The sequence below is a fragment of the Takifugu rubripes genome, chromosome 9 (assembly GCF_901000725.2).
Source record: "Takifugu rubripes chromosome 9, fTakRub1.2, whole genome shotgun sequence".
NCBI classification, from domain to species: Eukaryota; Metazoa; Chordata; class Actinopteri; order Tetraodontiformes; family Tetraodontidae; genus Takifugu; species Takifugu rubripes.
The window spans coordinates 7,400,321-7,419,143 of record NC_042293.1 but is presented as its reverse complement, the minus strand read 5'-3'; the positions used below and the strand labels follow the sequence as shown (position 1 = coordinate 7,419,143).

General features: G+C 42.3%; 1 protein-coding gene, 1 long non-coding RNA gene and 1 pseudogene across 2 annotated transcripts; 1 reads left to right on the top strand and 2 right to left on the bottom strand.

Annotated features, from left to right (window-relative positions):
* Positions 1–98: 98 nt before the first annotated feature.
* LOC115251081 (carboxylesterase 1C-like) lies at positions 99–12,202 on the bottom strand (annotated as a pseudogene).
* Positions 12,203–13,104: 902 nt separating this feature from the next.
* LOC115250948 (carboxylesterase 5A-like) lies at positions 13,105–17,734 on the bottom strand. Its single transcript, XM_029841235.1, has 13 exons — positions 17,509–17,734; positions 15,558–15,750; positions 15,338–15,476; positions 15,134–15,267; positions 14,868–15,021; positions 14,678–14,782; positions 14,468–14,566; positions 14,245–14,388; positions 14,090–14,167; positions 13,862–14,009; positions 13,626–13,775; positions 13,476–13,548; positions 13,105–13,397 (listed from the first exon to the last, which is right to left on the bottom strand). Exons 1-13 carry the CDS (start codon positions 17,567–17,569, stop codon positions 13,214–13,216), a joined length of 1,662 nt encoding a protein of 553 aa, XP_029697095.1. The 5' UTR covers positions 17,570–17,734; the 3' UTR covers positions 13,105–13,213.
* Positions 17,594–18,750, top strand: LOC115250950 (uncharacterized). Its single transcript, XR_003889468.1, has 3 exons — positions 17,594–17,685; positions 18,488–18,554; positions 18,628–18,750. It is a non-coding gene; the product is annotated as an uncharacterized lncRNA (long non-coding RNA).
* Positions 18,751–18,823: the final 73 nt, after the last annotated feature.

The following is an 18,823-nucleotide window of genomic DNA, read 5'->3' as shown; positions in this document are numbered from 1 at the left end:
TCTGTCACAGTAAAATGGTGTGTATTTGTCGTCCCCATTCCAATTTAATTTTCATGCATGTGTTCATTTTAATTGTAAATTGAATAAAATATTACATATGACTTCACAAAATGTGTTTTATTTTGAAATGTGGGAAGGGAATCCTGGACACATGACATTTAATGACTGAAACATGAAATGGAGTGATGTTTGAGGAAAAAAAAATTAGAACTCGGTGTGCCTCGAGTCTTTTTGCTCTTTCAAGTTCTCTGGGGGGGTCTGAGTCAGGACAACAAATTTGTCTTTTTTCAAACCCTGAAAAACATTCTGGTTCTTTGCATCAATTGCCAGGTAGTCCTCTTTTTCTCCATACTTTGGCCAGTGGACAAGGCCCTGTCCATTAGGTGACCTACACACATGCACATTACGAGCAAGTTATCATGTAGTTTTTGATTAACTCATCATTTTTAACAAGTGATGGTAATTCCTACCCTGTACGAGCAAAGTTGCCCCAGTAGCTCATCATGATTTTGTTTAACTGCTGTGAGGGTGATGTTTGGTCACCCGCGCTGTTCGTTTACTAGACTCAGATCAACCACACAGACAACAGGTGGCCTTGCAAGGGAGAGCTGACGAGCAGTTCAAGCTTCCTCTCTCAACTCCGCCCGTCTGCTGCTCGCTCTCCTCTTTTATTTGGTGCACACAACATTTATGTCAATCTGACCTCATGATTCCTTCTCCTCCTATCTCTACGACTTCCTCGTGTCCTTGAACATGGTACCTCCCAGTGCTGGGTACCTAACAGCATCAACACTTGGTTCAAACACTCATACATTCTTTTTGATTAAACATTCTAAATCTACTTACTATACTTACTATAGCATTGAAACGATAACAACAACAATAATTCTTCTCACATTTCCCTCCTGTTTATCGTTAAATGCGTCTAGATTCTCATTGTCAGTATTACATCTTTTCACTTCATGAAATTTAAATGCATTACGTCATTTTCCTAGAAACACATTTCTTACACTCAGAGTTCAACATGTGTACAGCTTAAGACATCTCAAACATTTCATTTACATCGTGCATCACATTTGTCCATTCTTCTTCTGATTCCTCTTCATCGTTGTCCAGTAGAGATCGTTCTTCCACCTGCAGCAAAGTACTAGTAACAGCTGATCCCACGAGCCGGCCAATGCAACCCCGAACAAGAGGTACTACACAGCAAGCTAGTATGGCTAATACTAGCAGCACTATCCCTATCATCATTCCTATCTTGAACAACAGTTCCCTCCACCTTGACAACATTCCTGTAAGCCAGTCTGGTGGGGGACTACCATCGTCAATCATAGCTCTCTGTAGCTTAGTTAAATTTTTCAATGCGCTATCTATCAGGTGACCGTCCGCATCATTCTCTGGGATGAACGTACAACAGTAATCTCCTACCATTGCACACACTCCTCCCTGGGGGGCCGTTATGAGATCTAAGGCCATCCTATTCTGCATGGTCATCAGTCTTAGCGCTGTCATTTCTTCCTTGACTCCTGTGAGAGCAACTTTTGTCAAATTAGTAAATACTTTCAACCTGTAATCAACTGTTTCCAATCTCAATATGTTCTTTCCTATTCCTAGCCACGGAAAGAGTGTCATGGTCACTTTATTTCCGGTTGACCAATGCTTAAACTCTCGTGGTACATCTGTGCCCCACACTGAGTCATGTGGTTTGAACTCGTCATTCAAATCTCTCCTGGAACGCAACTGTGGTGCAGAGCTAGCATTAGCAGCATAAATTATGACTGTGTGATCCTTGAGATGTACTGGAGCACACACTCCTGACCAGTTCGCTGGTAGGTCTGCATAGGCATTGTGTCCACATAACCACCATCCCTTATTCACTAATTGCGTGCCTTTGTCTCCTGGCGCGAAAGCGGGATAGTTACATGTACAGTTATAACCTTCTGGACACCTCTGTGTTGAATGATTCTGTGTCCAAGCTGTGAAAGTAGCATAGCGCCACCATGTATTCAAACTGTAAGTGTGTGAGGACTCTGGATTTTGTTCTAACCATGAATGTTCTAAATGGCTAACTACGGTGCGTTTAGCGCGCGCGTAGCTCTCATCCTGTCTCAGAGCATCTTTCTGTCCCTGATTACCTCCCTCCTGTCGGAAGTTCCAAAGACCAAAACTCACGAGTCCCGCCGTCACAGCACTCACCACAATTAGGAAGAACAACTTCATTTCCTTTTAGATCCTCTTCACAGGTTCCGACGGGGTTCAGCCGTTGCTGGACCTATACAGGCCGTCAGCCGTTTACGGAGAGTCCGCCACTGCTCCCTCGCCTTCACCTGGAAGAATTTTCTGTTTCTTACAATGGGAAAGGTGTATCCACGACAGTTTTCCGTCCACTCGAACTGCAGTCTTTGTGGTCAGCTGTACTTGATAAGGGCCTTCCCATCTAGGCGTGTTCCACCTCTTCCGCACAAACTTCTTCACCCACACGTAGTCGCCCGGTTGAATGGGTTCCTGGGGGGTGGAATCTGTGGAAGACACAGGACTAGGCAGAACATTTACAGTATTCACACATCGGTTAAGTAACACTTTTTTCAGATAATCTGCTATTGTTTCTTCAACATGTTTTAGCTCATTTGTTTTTGCAAAGTATGGTAGGCAATAAGGCTGCCCATATAATGCTTCAAAGGGTGTGATGCCTGTTTTCTTGTGTGGTGTTATGTGCATCCATAATTTCACCAGGTCGAGACAAAACATCCAGTTCTTTCCTGTCTCGTCCATACATTTCTTCAGTCTGTTCTTAATAGTACCGTTGACTCTTTCAACCAACCCTGCACTCTGAGGGTGGTATGCGCAGTGATTCTTCAAATCAATGCCCAAAGTTACTCCTACAGTTTTCACTATCTCATTTACAAAATGGCTTCCATTGTCGCTCCAGATGACCTTCGGGATGCCAAACCTGGGAATGATTTCTCTACATAAAACTTTTGCTACTGTCAGTGCATCTGCTTTTGCTGTGGGGAAAATTTCTACCCACCTAGTAAATCCATCTAACACTACTAGACAATATTGTTTACCTTCACATGGTGTTAGCTGAATAAAATCTAGAAAAACTGTGTGAAATGGATGATTTGGTAATGGTGTAGTGCCTGCAGGGGCCTTAAGGGCTCCCTGTGGGCTGTGTTTTACACAAATAGCACATTGTGAACAAAAATTTTTTGAGTATGTATGAAATCCTATAGTATAATAATGTTCATTAACCATCTGTACCATCCCTCCTGTTGAGACATGGCATGGCCCATGGCTCACTAATGCTGCCCATTTATGCATATTCCGGGGAAGGATTGGTTTGTTTCCTATGGTTAATAGTCCTTTATCATCCAGTTTGGCTCCTCGCTTCTTCCACGTGGCCTTTTCTTTTTCTGGAGCACTTTGTTGCATTTCTTTTAGAATATCATTATCTGCAGGTTCTAAGGTAAATGATTCCTCATTATCAAGAAGTGTGTTGTTATTTGCTGCAGCCTTTGCGGCTCTGTCAGCAAAGGCATTGCCTTGTGAGACTGCGTCTGTGTTGTTAGTATGTGCAGTGCATTTACATACAGCTATTTTACGTGGCTGCTGTACTGCTGCCAATAACTTTTTTAACAGTTCTGCATGCATGACCGGTTTGCCGTCGACGTTTTCATCCCTCTTAAATTCCATTGTTGAGCAAACACAAACAGCGTGGAAAAAACATATTGACTATCTGTGTAAATGGTAACATCTTGTCCTTTGCTTAGTTCACAGGCACGTGTGAGTGCGACGAGTTCTGCTGCTTGAGCAGAATAGGAGGAGGGAAGTGATTTCGCCTCCACCACCTCAGTTGCTGTAACTACTGCATAGGCAGTTCTAGTGCGTCCACAGTCATCCTTTCTCGACGATCCATCCACAAATAGTGTCTGTCCTGTAGTCAACGCGACATCACTGAGATCTGGTCGCGGCAGGACCTTGGTGGAGACCTCATCCAAGCAGTTGTGCTGGTGTCCCTCTTCTGCGGTGGGTAGCAGCGTTGCTGGGTTTAAGGTCGTGCAGCGTCGAATCGTCAGATTCGGCTGAGACAGCAACACTGCCATGCAGGAAAGATGACGTGCGGGCGACAGGAATGCTATCTTACTTTGTAGCAGCAGTATTGACACTGCATGTGGAACTAGCAAAGTTAGCTCATGATATAGCACCACTCCTGCGGAGGCTTTTACTGCCTCAGATGCTGCCACCACTGCTTTAACGCATGGTGGGAGTGCACAAACTACGGAATCTAGCTTGTGGGAGTAGTAGGCCACTGGCTGCCTCTTATCTCCGTGTTTTTGCAACAAAACTGAAGTCATAAAATTACCTTTGCAATCTACGACCTGCTCAAAAGGCTTCTGATAGTCTGGCAGCTTTAACACTCCAGCACCTACAAGGGCCTGCTTTGTGTGTGTAAATGCTTCTTCAGCTTCAGGGGTCCAAGTTAACACATCAGTCATTGCTAAGGGATTATCATACATCAATGCTTGTAAAGGGGCAGTTATTTTCGCATAATCTAAGATCCATGATCTGCAAAAATTCACTAGTCCTAAGAATGACATCATCTGCTTCTCTTACCCACAGATTAACCATTCTATCTACAGACCACACTCCTTCGGCTGTGGTACGAATCATCAACTAAAGCTGAGAGATAAGATCTCTTCCTAACAGATTTACGGGACATGTGGTGGAGATCACGAAAGGGGCTTTAAGTGTGATTCCACTTACGGGGTCACAAACATCTACAGGAACTGACATTCTTTCTTTGGTTATGAGACCATTTGCTGATCTCACAAAAATCTGTGTAGAAGTTGGTGTCAGGGCTATTGGATCTCTAATTACTGATTTACCTGCACCCGTGTCTACTAAGAATGTTAAAGAATTACCTAACACGGTCAGTTGTATTTCTGGTTTGCCTTCAGCAAACAGGAAGATGGTTTCTAAGTCTAAAACATCTTCTAAGTCATCTTTTTCAAATTGGTCAAATTTTGTGCCCTGATTTGTTTTAATTTTTGTGACATCTTTTTCCGGTTCTAGTCATAGCTGAGGTGTATTAGAACCTTGCTGCTGTCCTCTATTGTATCCCTGGTCACGTTGTTTCTTTCTGCAATCACGTTCCCAGTGTCCATAATTTTTACAATAATGACACTGATCTTTTTCACGGGAATTGCCTCCTCCTCCCCTTCCGCCTCGGCCTCGCCCACGTCCGCGGCCTCGGCTTGGGAGAGGGTTGGCATTGAAAAACATGCCTGTTGATTGGTTCTTACTTTTTTGGCATTGTCTTTCAGCATGCATAGCATGTTGTTCATAGCGGTTTAGGTTACTAGTTCCGAAATCAACTAATTGTCTCTCTACCCAGGTTTTTATCTCTGATTTTGATCCCCCATGTATAGCTTGCTTTAATTGCTGTTGGTAGGGACCTTCTGGTTCTTCCGCATACGGAATTCCACTATTTTTCCGGAACACATCTTTCATTCTCATGCTATAGTCTTCAAAACTTTCGTCAGTCTTTTGTCTCGTGGCCGTAATGGCGCTGTAGTCAGCTCGTCTGGTAAAAGTAGTTCGCATGTGCTCGTACAGTCTGTCAAGTCTGTCATTTAGTTCTTGGCTGCCAGGCTGCCATGGTTGTTGAGTGGCTGGATCCACTGGGACCCAATCTCCTCTAACAGTGCCCCATTTCTTGCCATTAACGCACATGAGGACTTGCTGGGTTTCAGTACCGTTAATATAGTAACTTCTTTTAATTTTATAATATTGCCTGGCCTGTCTAAGTTACCATCCCAATCGAACTTAGTCATCCACAGCTGAACATATGAGCATGAACCTGGATATTTGTCTTCCATGTGTTTACATGATGCTGGGTTTTTGAATTCAGCACCTTTTGTGGAATGTTGGTTGCCCATGTTTGCACTTTATTTATCAGTTTTTATGTACTTGAGTGGAGACGCCTGATCTCCCGACTGAACAACCCTCAATCCATACAGGATATCTAGTTCAGTCCCTCCGCCGTGGCCTTATAACCCCTCTTTTTTAATCAGGAGAGTATACACCAAGCTTCTACCTCCGAGGAGGCGGGTGTATCTTGCCTCTGCTTCTCTCCTGATGACCAGGCAGGTAATACCGCGGTATATTCCGTGTAGCGCTTTTTGTGTCTTATACTCACTCCGTTGTCGCTATGGTTTCTCTCTGAGTTGTTTTAGTGCCTTCCTCCCGTCACTGGAGATGGTCGCCCTGGGAGGGACGAAGACCGGCCTTCCGTCAACTCGTGATGAAAGGTCTTTCACTTCGGACGTCCTTTTGACTCCGGCTGTGCACAGACTTCGGCGTTCGGTCGTCCCACGGCGCTCCTCTCCAGGTCTTGGGATCCGGCTCGAAGGACCAATTTTTGTGAGGGTGATGTTTGGTCACCCGCGCTGTTCGTTTACTAGACTCAGATCAACCACACAGACAACAGGTGGCCTTGCAAGGGAGAGCTGACGAGCAGTTCAAGCTTCCTCTCTCAACTCCGCCCGTCTGCTGCTCGCTCTCCTCTTTTATTTGGTGCACACAACATTTATGTCAATCTGACCTCATGATTCCTTCTCCTCCTATCTCTACGACTTCCTCGTGTCCTTGAACATGGTACCTCCCAGTGCTGGGTACCTAACAGCATCAACACTTGGTTCAAACACTCATACATTCTTTTTGATTAAACATTCTAAATCTACTTACTATACTTACTATAGCATTGAAACGATAACAACAACAATAATTCTTCTCACACTGCTCATCTTCTTCACTGCATGCACCTAAAATAAAAATGTTCTCTTCAAATTTATTGTGTACTGAGAAATGGCAGGTCAAATAGTGTCATTGATTGAACCTACTGCTTAATTGGACATGAGAAACTGAAAGGCAATACCCAAATACAGAATATATTTCATCTCCATGGTCACTCTTAACAAAGCTTGGTCTTTTATCCTTGAGAAAACTGGGGGAATGCTGAAACTCATACAGGTACACGGGGGCACCAGCATCTATGGAGAAGAAGAAAAAATAAAATGTGGTTTTCGAGTTATTGTGTGATGTTCAATGATGTTAGTGGGTATGCTCCACAAGTAGGACGTGAGCTGGATGAGAAGGAGGAATTCTGTTTGGACCTTGATGAGGTAATGCAGAGCATCCCTAGAAGGGAGAGAGTAGTCATTGGTGCAGACCTAAATGGACAGGTTAGTGCAGGCAATGAAGAGGTGATGGGCAGGTTTGTTATCCAGGAGAGGAACGCAGGACAGATGGTGGTTGTCTTTGCAAAAAGGATGGAAATGGCTGTCATGAGTACTGGTTGGTCAGAAGGTGCTTCCAGATGACTGGATAACTACAGCTAATGTGATCAGGGAGACAGGTAAGAGAGTATTTGGTGTAGATAAGGAGACTTGGTGATAGAATGAATAGGTACAGGAGTGTATACAGAGAAAGAGTTTGATGCAGAAGAAGCGGGAAACAGGACTGAAGCGAGTAGACAGGAGTACAGGAAGATGTGGCATAAAGTTCTGGACAGTTTAATAAAAAGCTTCATTGAAAATTTGTGAAAAACAGCACAGAAGTAATCACAGAACACCATGGAAGGCAGAAAACACCACACAGCACCAGGAGAGCATAGGTTCGAATAAACACAAGGCAAAAATCTTAATCGGGGACAAAAGGTTTTCAGGTTTCCCTGTGCTGGAGTGTCAGGCATGACCCAAGAACAATCTGGCAAAGCACGTATGCACTGCAGTGGCTTAAATACAGCCTAAGAAGGAGGGACAGGTGAAAATGGTAAAGACAAATCTGGTAGGTGTAGAAGAGGGGGTGTTTCAGTGCGCGTGGAATTTTCCACCTCAGCATGAGAGCAGAAGAGCAGACAGAGACAGAGTAAGGATAAAATGAGTAGGGCATTGAAGAGGATGAGGAGCGGAAAAGCACTCAGACCTGATGATATACCTTTTGAGGTATGGACGTATCTAGAGGAGGTAGCAGTAAGGTTTCTGAATGGGTTGTTCAACAGGATCTTAGATAGTGAGAAGATGCCTGAGGAATGTAGGAGAAGTGTGCTGTGACCATTTTTAAGAACAAGGGCAGCTACAGAAGAATAAAGCTGATAACCCATACAATAAAGTTATGGGAAAGAGTAGCTGAAGCTAGACTAAGGGTAGAAGTGAGCGTCTGTGAACAGCAGTACGATTTCATGCCAAAAAAGAATACTAATGATGCAGTATTTGCTTTGATGATGTTGATAGAGAAATGCAGAGAATGTCAGAGAGCTGCATTGTGTTTTTGTAGACCTGGAGAAAGATTATGAAATGGTGCCCAAGGAGGAACTGTGGTATCGTATGAGGAAGTCTGGAATGGCAGAAAAGTATGATAGAGCAGTGCAGGATGTGTATAAGGACTGAAAGACAGTGACAAAGTGTGCTGTAGGTGTCACAGTGGAGTTCAGGGTGGAGGTGGAACTGCATCAGGGATTATCTCTGAGCCCCTTCTTGTTCGTTATGGTGATGGACAGGCTGACAGACGAGGTTAGACAGGAATCTTCATGGTCTATGATGTATGCAGATGACATTGAGATCTGTAACGAAAGCAGGGAAACGGTGGAGGAGAAGCTAGAGGGCTGGAGGTTTGCCCTGGAAAGGAGAGGAATGAAGGTTTGCTGCCAACAAGATGGAGTATATATGTGTGAATGAGAGGGACCAAAGTGAAAGAGTGAGGTTAGAGGGAGAAGAGATTAAGAAGTTGAGGAATTTAAATTACTTGGGGTCAACAGTCCAGAGCAATGGAGAGTGGGGGAAAGAGGTGAAGAAGCATGCACAGGCAGGCAGGAATAGGTGAAGAAAAGTTTCAGGTGTGAATAAAAGAGTTTCAGCAAAAATAAAAGGAAAGGTGTAAAAAACTGTGGTAAGACCAGTGATGTTGGTTGGTCCAGATGCAATGCCACTGAGAAAAAGACAGGAAGCAGAGCTGGAGGTAGCAGAGATGAAGATGCTGAGGTTCTTGTTGTGAGTGACCAGGGATCAGGAATGAGTACATCTGAGGGACAGCACACGTAAGAGGCTTTGACAAGAGATGCCAGGAACCACATCAGAGGTCTCTGTCCAGAAGAGCGCAGTGCTAGGAAAAGCTAAGATCCTGCGCAGAACCCTTAGACTCCCAGGCCTCTGATAGAGGACCCAAGTCTGAAAGAGGCTATAGACAAAGTGAAAGAAGACATGAAGGTAATAGGTTTGAGAGAATAAGATGCAGAAGATAGGATGAGATGGAGGCAACTGATTTGCTGTGGCAACCCCTCAAGGGAAAAGCCCAAAGAAGAATATTTTCACATTTGTGACCTACCTGAGCGAGATACTAAAAATCAATCAGGAGACATCTGGCAGTCTTACATCAGGATCGAACATGGACAACATGCCCAAGACATGCTCCTGGTCCATCCCCTCTGTCCAGTTTGGAGGAGCATGGTACTGTGGGAGGACAGATCCAGCGTTAAGTTAATGAATTATAGAGTAATGTGGAGTTCAATTAAATCTTTGACTCTTACCTGAGCAAGTAAAAAACTGCCTTCATGATTATTGACCCCGGTCATAAAAGGCACTGTGAGAAGTTGGTGCTGAAGGAGCAACTCACTTGGTGATTTTTGGAGGAAATGTCCTCCAGTTATTAAAGAAAACTGCATTGGGTTTTCCTGGAGTGTATGAAGTGCATGACACAACAAAAACGGTTAAAAAAAATACAAATAAAAAATTTATAAAATGTAAAAGTTTTTCCTGCAAAAGGTCACCTTAGCTATGGTCAAAATGGTTTCCATGTCCAAGTTCTTGATGCAATCAGCTGTCTTTTCTGTGCTTTCAGCGCTGCAGCCAGATACATTTGCAATCAACTATGGATGGATAAATGGAGAGATGGATTAATAGATTTATGACTATATACCTAATTATGAACGTACATTAAGCAATTTATTCACCTGAAATGATGGAAGGGCATCTTGACCAAGTGCATATGTTGGAGCAGTGCCACTCTCAGCAATAGCACGGTGGAAAAGGCCCTCAGAGAGTGGTGAGAGCAGCTGTACAACAAAGGAAACAACAACAAATTAATAAATATATTGAAAGCAGCACATTGTCCAGAGACAACACAAACTTCTGAGCACTGATCCTTACCAGGAGCGATACGCTTATTCCACCAGCAGACTCGCCAAATATGGTAACTAAATCTGGGTCTCCTCCAAAGTTGTGAATATGCTCCTGGACCCATTTCAGAGACTGGATCTGGTCCAAAAAAGGTGTAATCTTCCTGGCAACAGTTTCCTGGCAGCAGGAAAATGATATGACCGATAACCACAGCACCAGATTACAATATTCATCCCAGCACTGCTTCCATCTTTTACCTGAGAAATCCCAGGAGTCCCAGATGGTACTGGATTAGAACCACAACAACATCTTGGTAAGCAGCCAAGGCAGAGCCGCTATATGTTGAAGCTGAGCCCATAACATAGCCTCCACCGTGGATCCAAACCATAACCTGTTGAAACAACAGAGATCACGATTAATCAAATCAATAACCAATTGAGTCTAAATTGGCCAGAACTTCTTACTGGGAGTTTGGCATTCTCTGGTCTTTTTGCAGGAGTGTAAATGTTGAGGTAAAGAACTCGATGTCTTCTGAAACATCCGGAAGGTCTACTGTGAAATCCATTACCTTGACAACACCCATCGCAAACTCTAAATCCTGAACACACCTGAAAGACAGACAAGTTTATGTCCTTGGTAGGGATATCAATGATTCCATGAATCCAACAGCAGTGTCTTACATCAGTGGTTGCTTGGTGGCGTCTCTCACTCCTTCCCAACCCTCCACAGGCTGAGGTGCAGCCAGTCTCAGAGCAGGACCGACAGGTGGCTTTGCAAATGGCACACCCAGGTATGCATGGACCCCAGTGTCTTTCCCCTTTACACTCTCATACTTACCTCTCAGGCTGCCCAGCTTTGTGTGGATTTCAGATGCTGTGGATAGAGGCATTTAGGAATTTCCTTCTTTTATGCTCTCTTTTTAAAAGTAAATCAACTGCTTGGTAATAATAAGACTAGTGTCTTGTGGCCAAACATTTTCTAGAATGTTCTGTGCTATATGAAGTAAATTTCAATCCATGATTTTACATTTCTATATATTTTCACAAAAAATAAATAATAATGTGGGGTTGTGCCCTATCGCGCACTATTGGCCAGCCACCACCATGTGTTTATATTTTTGCCATGTGTGAATATAAATATAATCTAAAATGTTCAAGATAAATATTCAAGATTTTAAACGTACCATACTTGTCTGCTGCAACACATAACAGGAAAGCAGCGATAACAAAAGCAAAACTTTTCATCTCACAGAAACTCCTGGTGTTCCTCTTCATGTTGAGAAAACTTCAGGAGTGGGAACCTCGTCTCTCTTCCTTTAAACTTCTCCAGCGGGAACTTTCACCGAGAAAAGGCTGAACCTAGATTATGCAACGGGCTGCTCATTCTAGGTGTTGACATCATTGTGCTTAAAACTAGGGTAGATAACTCATGCTGCGCAATCGTTACTTTGCTTTCAGGAGATATAGAAGGAGGCAGAAATTATTATTAAACTTTTTTACTACGTAAACATTTATCGCATGCAGTACATAAGTGCGTGTATGTTTGAATTTCGGTTTCAGCCGATTGGCTTTGAGGTCTTTCAGGCGACCCACACGACCCAAGCGTGCAGCGCTTCGAGGACATGATGAGTCCACGTTCACTGGATTTAACATTCCGAAACAAACGCATTTCACATTTTAAGTTCTATTTGAGTTATTTACATTGGTTGCCGTCCGAAAGCCATTAGACACCACGGCAACCAATGTAAATAACTCAAATAGAACATAAAACGCATTTGACATTTTATGTTATATTTGAGTTTTTTACATTGGTTACCGTTACCAATGTAAATAACTCAAATAGGACTTAAAACGCATTTGACATTTTATGTTATATTTGAGGTATTTACATTGGTTACCGTGGTGTTTAATGGTTTTCGGACGGCAAAGGAGTTTTCTTCGTTATCCTGAAATTCAGATTAGGCACAACAGCAGCTCCAAATACCTAGAAAGCATCAGCATGTCAGCAGTAACGTGAATGATATAAAACCGCTGGTAATTACTTTTCTTTCAAGCTGTGATAACACCTTTCAAAGAAAATGGCTGCTAAAACAACGACTTAATCACTTTTTAAAAAAATCAAAAATCTGCAGGATAATCATTTTTTCCTAGTTAGAAGTCAGCAATTTCTGATTATAATTTTAAAACACAATGCGCTGTCTTATTTTCTCAAAAACAAATCCAGAAAGTAACAATTTGTTCTTATTTTTATATAGAAAAAAACCCAGATTGACACTAAATTTCTTTATGATGAATGAGCTTGTGGCTAGGATTTTATTTTTTATTTTCCAGTGTAATGGGGGTTACACATTGTGATAATTTCACTCTGTGTGTTACTCAGAAAATAAATAAATAAATTGCCGGCCAAATTGCTCCATCTGCACCAACTTCTCACTGTGCCTTTTATGACTGGTGTCAATAATCATGAAGGAATTTGTTCACTTGCTCGACTGATCTCCACATTAGTCCATAAGATATTGACTCAGTGCTGGATCTGTCCTCCTACAGTACTTTGCTCCTCCAAACTGGACAGAGGGGATGGACCAGGAGCATGTATTGGGCATGTTGTCCATGTTCTATCCTGATGTAAGACAGCCAGATGTCTCCTGAGTGATTTTATTATCTTGGTCAAACCTTTGCAAGATATGTTGCTTATTTCCTTCAGCCCAAAGATGAGCAACTCCGAAAACAGATTCTTGTTGAATATACTGGAACTGGAGAAGATTGTGTGGAAAAATAGAGATGGATTCACTGAGATACTTGGAGATGTGCTGTTGGTCTCGTTGTCCATCTGTCACAGTAAAATGGTGTGTGTTTGCCGTCCTAATTTTGCATTTACTTTAATTTTCACGCATGTGTTCATTTTAATTGTAAATGGATTAAAATATTACTTATGACTTCACAAAATGTGTTTTATTTTGAAATGCGGGAAGGGCATCCTGGACACATTACATTTAATGACTGAAACATCAAATGGAGTGATGTTTGAGGGAAAAAAAATTAGAACTCGGTGTGCCTCAAGTCTTTTTGCTCTTTGACATCCTCTGGAAGAATCTGAGTCAGGACAACAAATTTGTCTTTTTTCAAACCCTGAAAAACATTCTGGTTCTTTGCATCAATTGCCAGGTAGTCCTCTTTTTCTCCATACTTTGGCCAGTGGACAAGGCCCTGTCCATTAGGAGACCTACAAACATGCACATTATGAGCATGTTATGGTGTAGTTTTTGATTAACTATTTTTAACAAGTGATGGTAATTCCTACCCTGTACGAGCAAAGTTGCCCCAGTAGCTCATCATGATTTTGTTCATCCGCTCATCTTCTTCACTGCATGTACCTACCGGTAAAATAAAAATTACTTGAAATCCTTTTTGTACTGGAAAATTGCAGGAAAAGTCGCACCATTGCACTTACTGCTTAATTTGACATGAGAAACTGTAAAACAAAGCCCAAATACAGAAAATATTTCATCTAGATGGTCACTCCGAACAAAGCTTGGTCTTTTATCTTTAAGAAAACTGGTGGAATGCTGAAACTCATACAGGTACACAGGGGCACCAGCATCTATGGAGAAGAATAAAAAATAAAATGTTTTTAGAGTTATTATATTACTTTTGCGCTGTGACAGTTGTGTTTCATTTGTGACCTACCCCTGTGAGCATTAGCAGTCTTAATGGCAGGAATGACAAACACCACATCTCCGAGCAGCTCAGTGAATCCATCTCTATTTTTCACACGATCTTCTCCAGTTCCAGTATATTTATCAAGAATCCGTTTTCGGAGCTGCTCATCTTTGGGCTGGAGGAAATAATAGACATATCTCTTAGAGGTTTGAGCAAAATACTAAAAATCACTCAGGAGACATCTGGCAGTCTTACATCAGGATAGAACATGGACAACAAGCCCAAGACATGCTCCTGGTCCATCCCCTCTGTCCAGTTTGGAAGAGCAAAGTACTGTGGGAGGACAGTTCCAGCACTGAATCAATATCTTATGGACTAATGTGGAGATCAGTCAAATGTTTGATACTAACATGAGGAAGTAACCAACCGCCTTCATGATTATTGACCCCAGTCATAAAAGGCACATCGAGAAGTTGGTGCTGAAGGAACAACTCTTCTACTTTGTTTTTGAGGAAATATCCATCAGTTATTAAAGGATACCTCAGTTCTTTTTCCTTAAGTGAAGCAAGTTTATAAAACAACAGAGTCAAGAATAAAGAGTCATTGCAAACGATTTTCCTTTCAGAAGCTCACCTTAGCTAAAGCTAAAATGGTTTCCATGTCCATGTTCTTGATGCATTCAACCGTCTTTTCTGTGCTTTCAGTGCTGCAGCCAGATACATTTGCGACTAACTATGGATGGATGGATAAGTAGATAGCTTTAGAAATCAATAAATACCATTATACGAATTGAGATTATATTAATAATAACACTTATTATTGTGGATTAGGAAATGTATTCACCTGTAATGCAGGCTGAGGATCATCTTGAACTAATAGCTGCATTGCAGCAGTGCCACTCTCAGCAATAGCTCGGTGGAAAAGGCCCTCAGAGAGCGGTGAGAGCAGCTGTAAAACAACAACAAATTAATAAATATATTGAAAGCAGCACATTGTCCAGAGACAACACAAACTTCTGAGGACTGATCCTTACCAGGAGCGATACGCTTATTCCACCAGCAGACTCGCCAAATATGGTAACTAAATCTGGGTCTCCTCCAAAGTTGTGAATATGCTCCTGGACCCATTTCAGAGCCTGAATCTGATCCAAAAAACCATTGTTTCCTGGCATGTGCTCATCCCCAGTGCTAGAGAGAACATGCAAACAAGGTGTAATCTGCCTGGCTACAGGAAAATTATATGAACTATAACCACAGCACCAGATTACAATATTCGCCCAGCACTGCTTTCATCTCTTACCTGAGAAATTCCAGGAGTCCCAGTCGGTACTGGATTACAACCACAACAACATCTTGGTAAGCAGCCAAGGCAGAGCCGCTATATGTTGAAGCTGAGCCCCAAACAAATCCTCCACCATGGATCCAGACCATAACCTGTTGAAACAATAACCAAGATTAGTGAAATCAGTAACAAAATGATTCTAAACTGACCACAGATTCTTACTGGGAGTTTGGCATTATCTGGTCTGTTTGCAGGAGTGTAAACGTTGAGGTAAAGGCAGTCTTCTGAAATATCGGGAAGGTCTACTGTGAAACCAAATGCCTTGACAACATCCATCGCAAACTCTAAATCCTGAATACACCTAAAAGTCAGACAAGTTTATGTCCTTAATGGGGATATCAATGATTCCATATGTTGTGTGAATCCAACAGCAGTGTCTTACATCAGTGGCTGCTTGGTGGCATCTCTCACTCCTTCCCAACCTTCCACAGGCTGAGGTGCAGCCAGTCTCAGAGCAGGACCGACAGGTGGCTTTGCAAACGGCACACCCAGGTATGCATGGACACCAGTGTCTTTCCCCTTTACACTCTCATACTTACCTCTCAGGCTGCCCAGCTTTGTGTGGATTTCCGGTGCTGTGGGTGGACAAAAGTAGTTGATTTACTTTTAGGGCACCCCTGAGGGGAAAAGCCACATTGAATCATTTACTGTAAAAAAAATGTTAATATAAGGTGCTTTTTATTACCAGATTTATTTTTTGAGACTTGATGTTTTTATTTTATTTTGTTAAAATATTTGCACAATGTATTTTATTTTGAGAAAATCAGTATGGCAGAACAATTCGTTCTTTCTCTGCGTGTTTCGGGGCTGGGGGGACGATATTGAGGCGCACTTTCTTCCGATTTCTCTGAAATGTACTGAAGTAGGGGTGCTCACTGTCACACTCTGCTCCAGCCCATGGACTCAGTACCTTTCCACTGCCCTGCTCACGCCACACCCTCTGATCACCACACCCATTCTCAGTCACTGATCACACACCTGCTCTCACTCATCAATCAGCTCACCTACCAGTATATATTCTCCAGCCTCACACGTGCCAGATTGTTCTCTGCAATGCAAGACCGGCCAGCGTTTTCCTGCCTGTCTTCCCTATATCAACCCTGCCTGTGTACGACCTGCCTGTTCTGCCTGCCTCCCGGTTACTGAACTTTTGCCTGCCTCGACCAAGTCCACTGCCCCGCCCTCGAACTGTTCTTTGTGTGCCAGATTACAGTTAATCAACCTGTTAACTGATAATCAGTTCATTGCCTGTTTTGTACTGCACTTGGGTCCATACCATACCTGTCACACTCACACTTTTTTTTTTAAGTATGCGAGCTACTTATGAAATGACCAAGTCAAAATGATCAACCTATTGCATTTGTTTAGAAATATGAGGATTTTTACAATTTATTGCGATGTACGTTTCATAGGTAAATGTTGTGTCGGTACCAAAAATATTGTTGTATGTGATTTCGTTTGTGAACCCGCATGCAGATGGGGAGGTTGCGGTGGTTCGCCCGAGTTATTTGTTGATGAAACATTGTAGTGGTAGCCAAAAAAATTACGAGCGAGAGTTTGACTGAGTTCAACACTCGACAAGGAGTCGACGTGTTAATGACTGAAAACATGGGGTTCTTGCCATTTACCGATGAGTGTTTGTTCAAAATGTAACTTTTCCCAGTACAGAGTCTGTGGCTGGTGCTACATTCTACATTTTATTTCCTGTACAATTGCTGCAGTCAAGTGAAGCGTTGAAAATGCGGATTTATGGAACACACTACAAATAGTGATTATTACCTAAGGCAGATATTTTAGTAAATGTGAGTGATCTTGAATAGAGCAATGTAAAGGAATGTTGATTCCAAGTAGAGAAGAGAAATTGTTGAATACTGCAGCAGCTAAATTAGAACAAGAAATAGAGACTGATGATGTCAAGTGTTGTCTGGAAGTAAATCAGACCTCAGAAATGTAGTGGAGGTAAACGAAGACGTACTGTGTCCTCATTCTCTGCTATTCGCCTGCTTTCACAGGTAGCATATTTGTTTCCTTGATCTTGTCTCCACGGGACCGTAACACTTAGTAATAATGACACCAGTGTCTGGTGGTGAAACATTTTCTATAATGGTCTGCCGTATGAAGGCGATTTCAGTAACCATCCACAACCAATCCAAAATGATTTCACATTTCTATTTTTACAAATAAATCAGAAATACTTAAGGGCGGTGCCCTGTCGCCCCCCTCCAATGGCCAGCCACCACTGATTCAATGCGTTTATATTTTTGCCATTTGTGTGTCAATATAAATATAATCTGCATTGATCAAGGGAAAAAAAAATCAAAGTCTATACTTACCATACTTGTCTCCTGCTACACATAACAGGAACGCAGAGATAACGAAAGCAAACCGTTGCATCTCACACAAACTGGTGGTGTTCCTCTTCGTGGAGTGGGAACTTTGTCTGTCTCTCTTACTTTCAACCTCCCAAGCGGGAACTTTGACCAAGAGGCTGGACCCAGATTACGAAACAGGTCTCACCCTCTAGTTCAGGCCTGGCCAACCCGCGGCTCTTTGCCTGGTTTCATGCGGCTCTAACGTTCATATCGAAGTTTGGGTTTGTGTTTTTTTTTAAATGTGCGTGTTCGCTTCGCTTGAGTTCAATACGGTACTTTCGCTAAAAGCGCATTCGCGTTAGATGAAAATACCGCAAAGTTTCTCAGTAGGGACAAGATCTTTTGAGTAAACAATTAGTGTCAAGTTCGCCTTCAAAATGGCAGGGAAAAATGCACTCAACAACTGAAAAGGCCACAGATTGTATTCCTCGTTGCCCCTTTTAATGTGGAGCCGCACTGTTTGAAAGCCCCGCTAGTCACAGATGAGGCTGCAGCTGATTATCGATCTTTGTGAGGAGGACCAACTGAAACCTAATAACGCCTTTCCAGTCAGTACTTTCTGATTATAATTTTAAAACATAATTCCCTGTCTTATTTTCACCTTTAAAAAACAAACCCAGAAAATGACTAATTTTTCTTTTTTTACACAAAAAAAACCCCAGATTGACACTAAATTTCCTAATATTGAATGAAATTGTGGCTAGGTTTTTATTTTTTTTTATTTTTCAGTGTTTCCAGTTGGTGATTTCACTCTGTGGCTGTTACTCAAAAAAAAAAAGCATAAAAAACATTGCTGGCCAAGTTGCTCCTTAAACACCAACTTCTCACTGTGCCTTTTATGACTGGAGTAAATAATCACGAAGACAGTTGGTTACTTGTTCAACTGATCTCCACATTAGTCCATAAGATATTGATTCAATGCTGATCTGTCCTCCTACAGTACTTTGCTCCTCCAAACTGGACAGAGAGATTGGACCAGGAGCATGTTGGCCATTTTTTATCCTGATGTAAGACTGCCAGATGTCTCCTGAGTGATTTTTTGCTCAAACCTCTGAGAAATATGTTGCTTATTTCCTCCAGCCCAAAGATGAGCAACTCCGAAAAACAAATTCTTGATGAATATACTGGAACTGGAGAAGATTGAGATGGATTCACTGAGGTGCTCGGAGATGTGATGTTGGTCTCGTTGTCTATCTGTCACAGTAAAATGGTGTGTATTTGTCGTCCCCATTCCAATTTAATTTTCATGCATGTGTTCATTTTAATTGTAAATTGA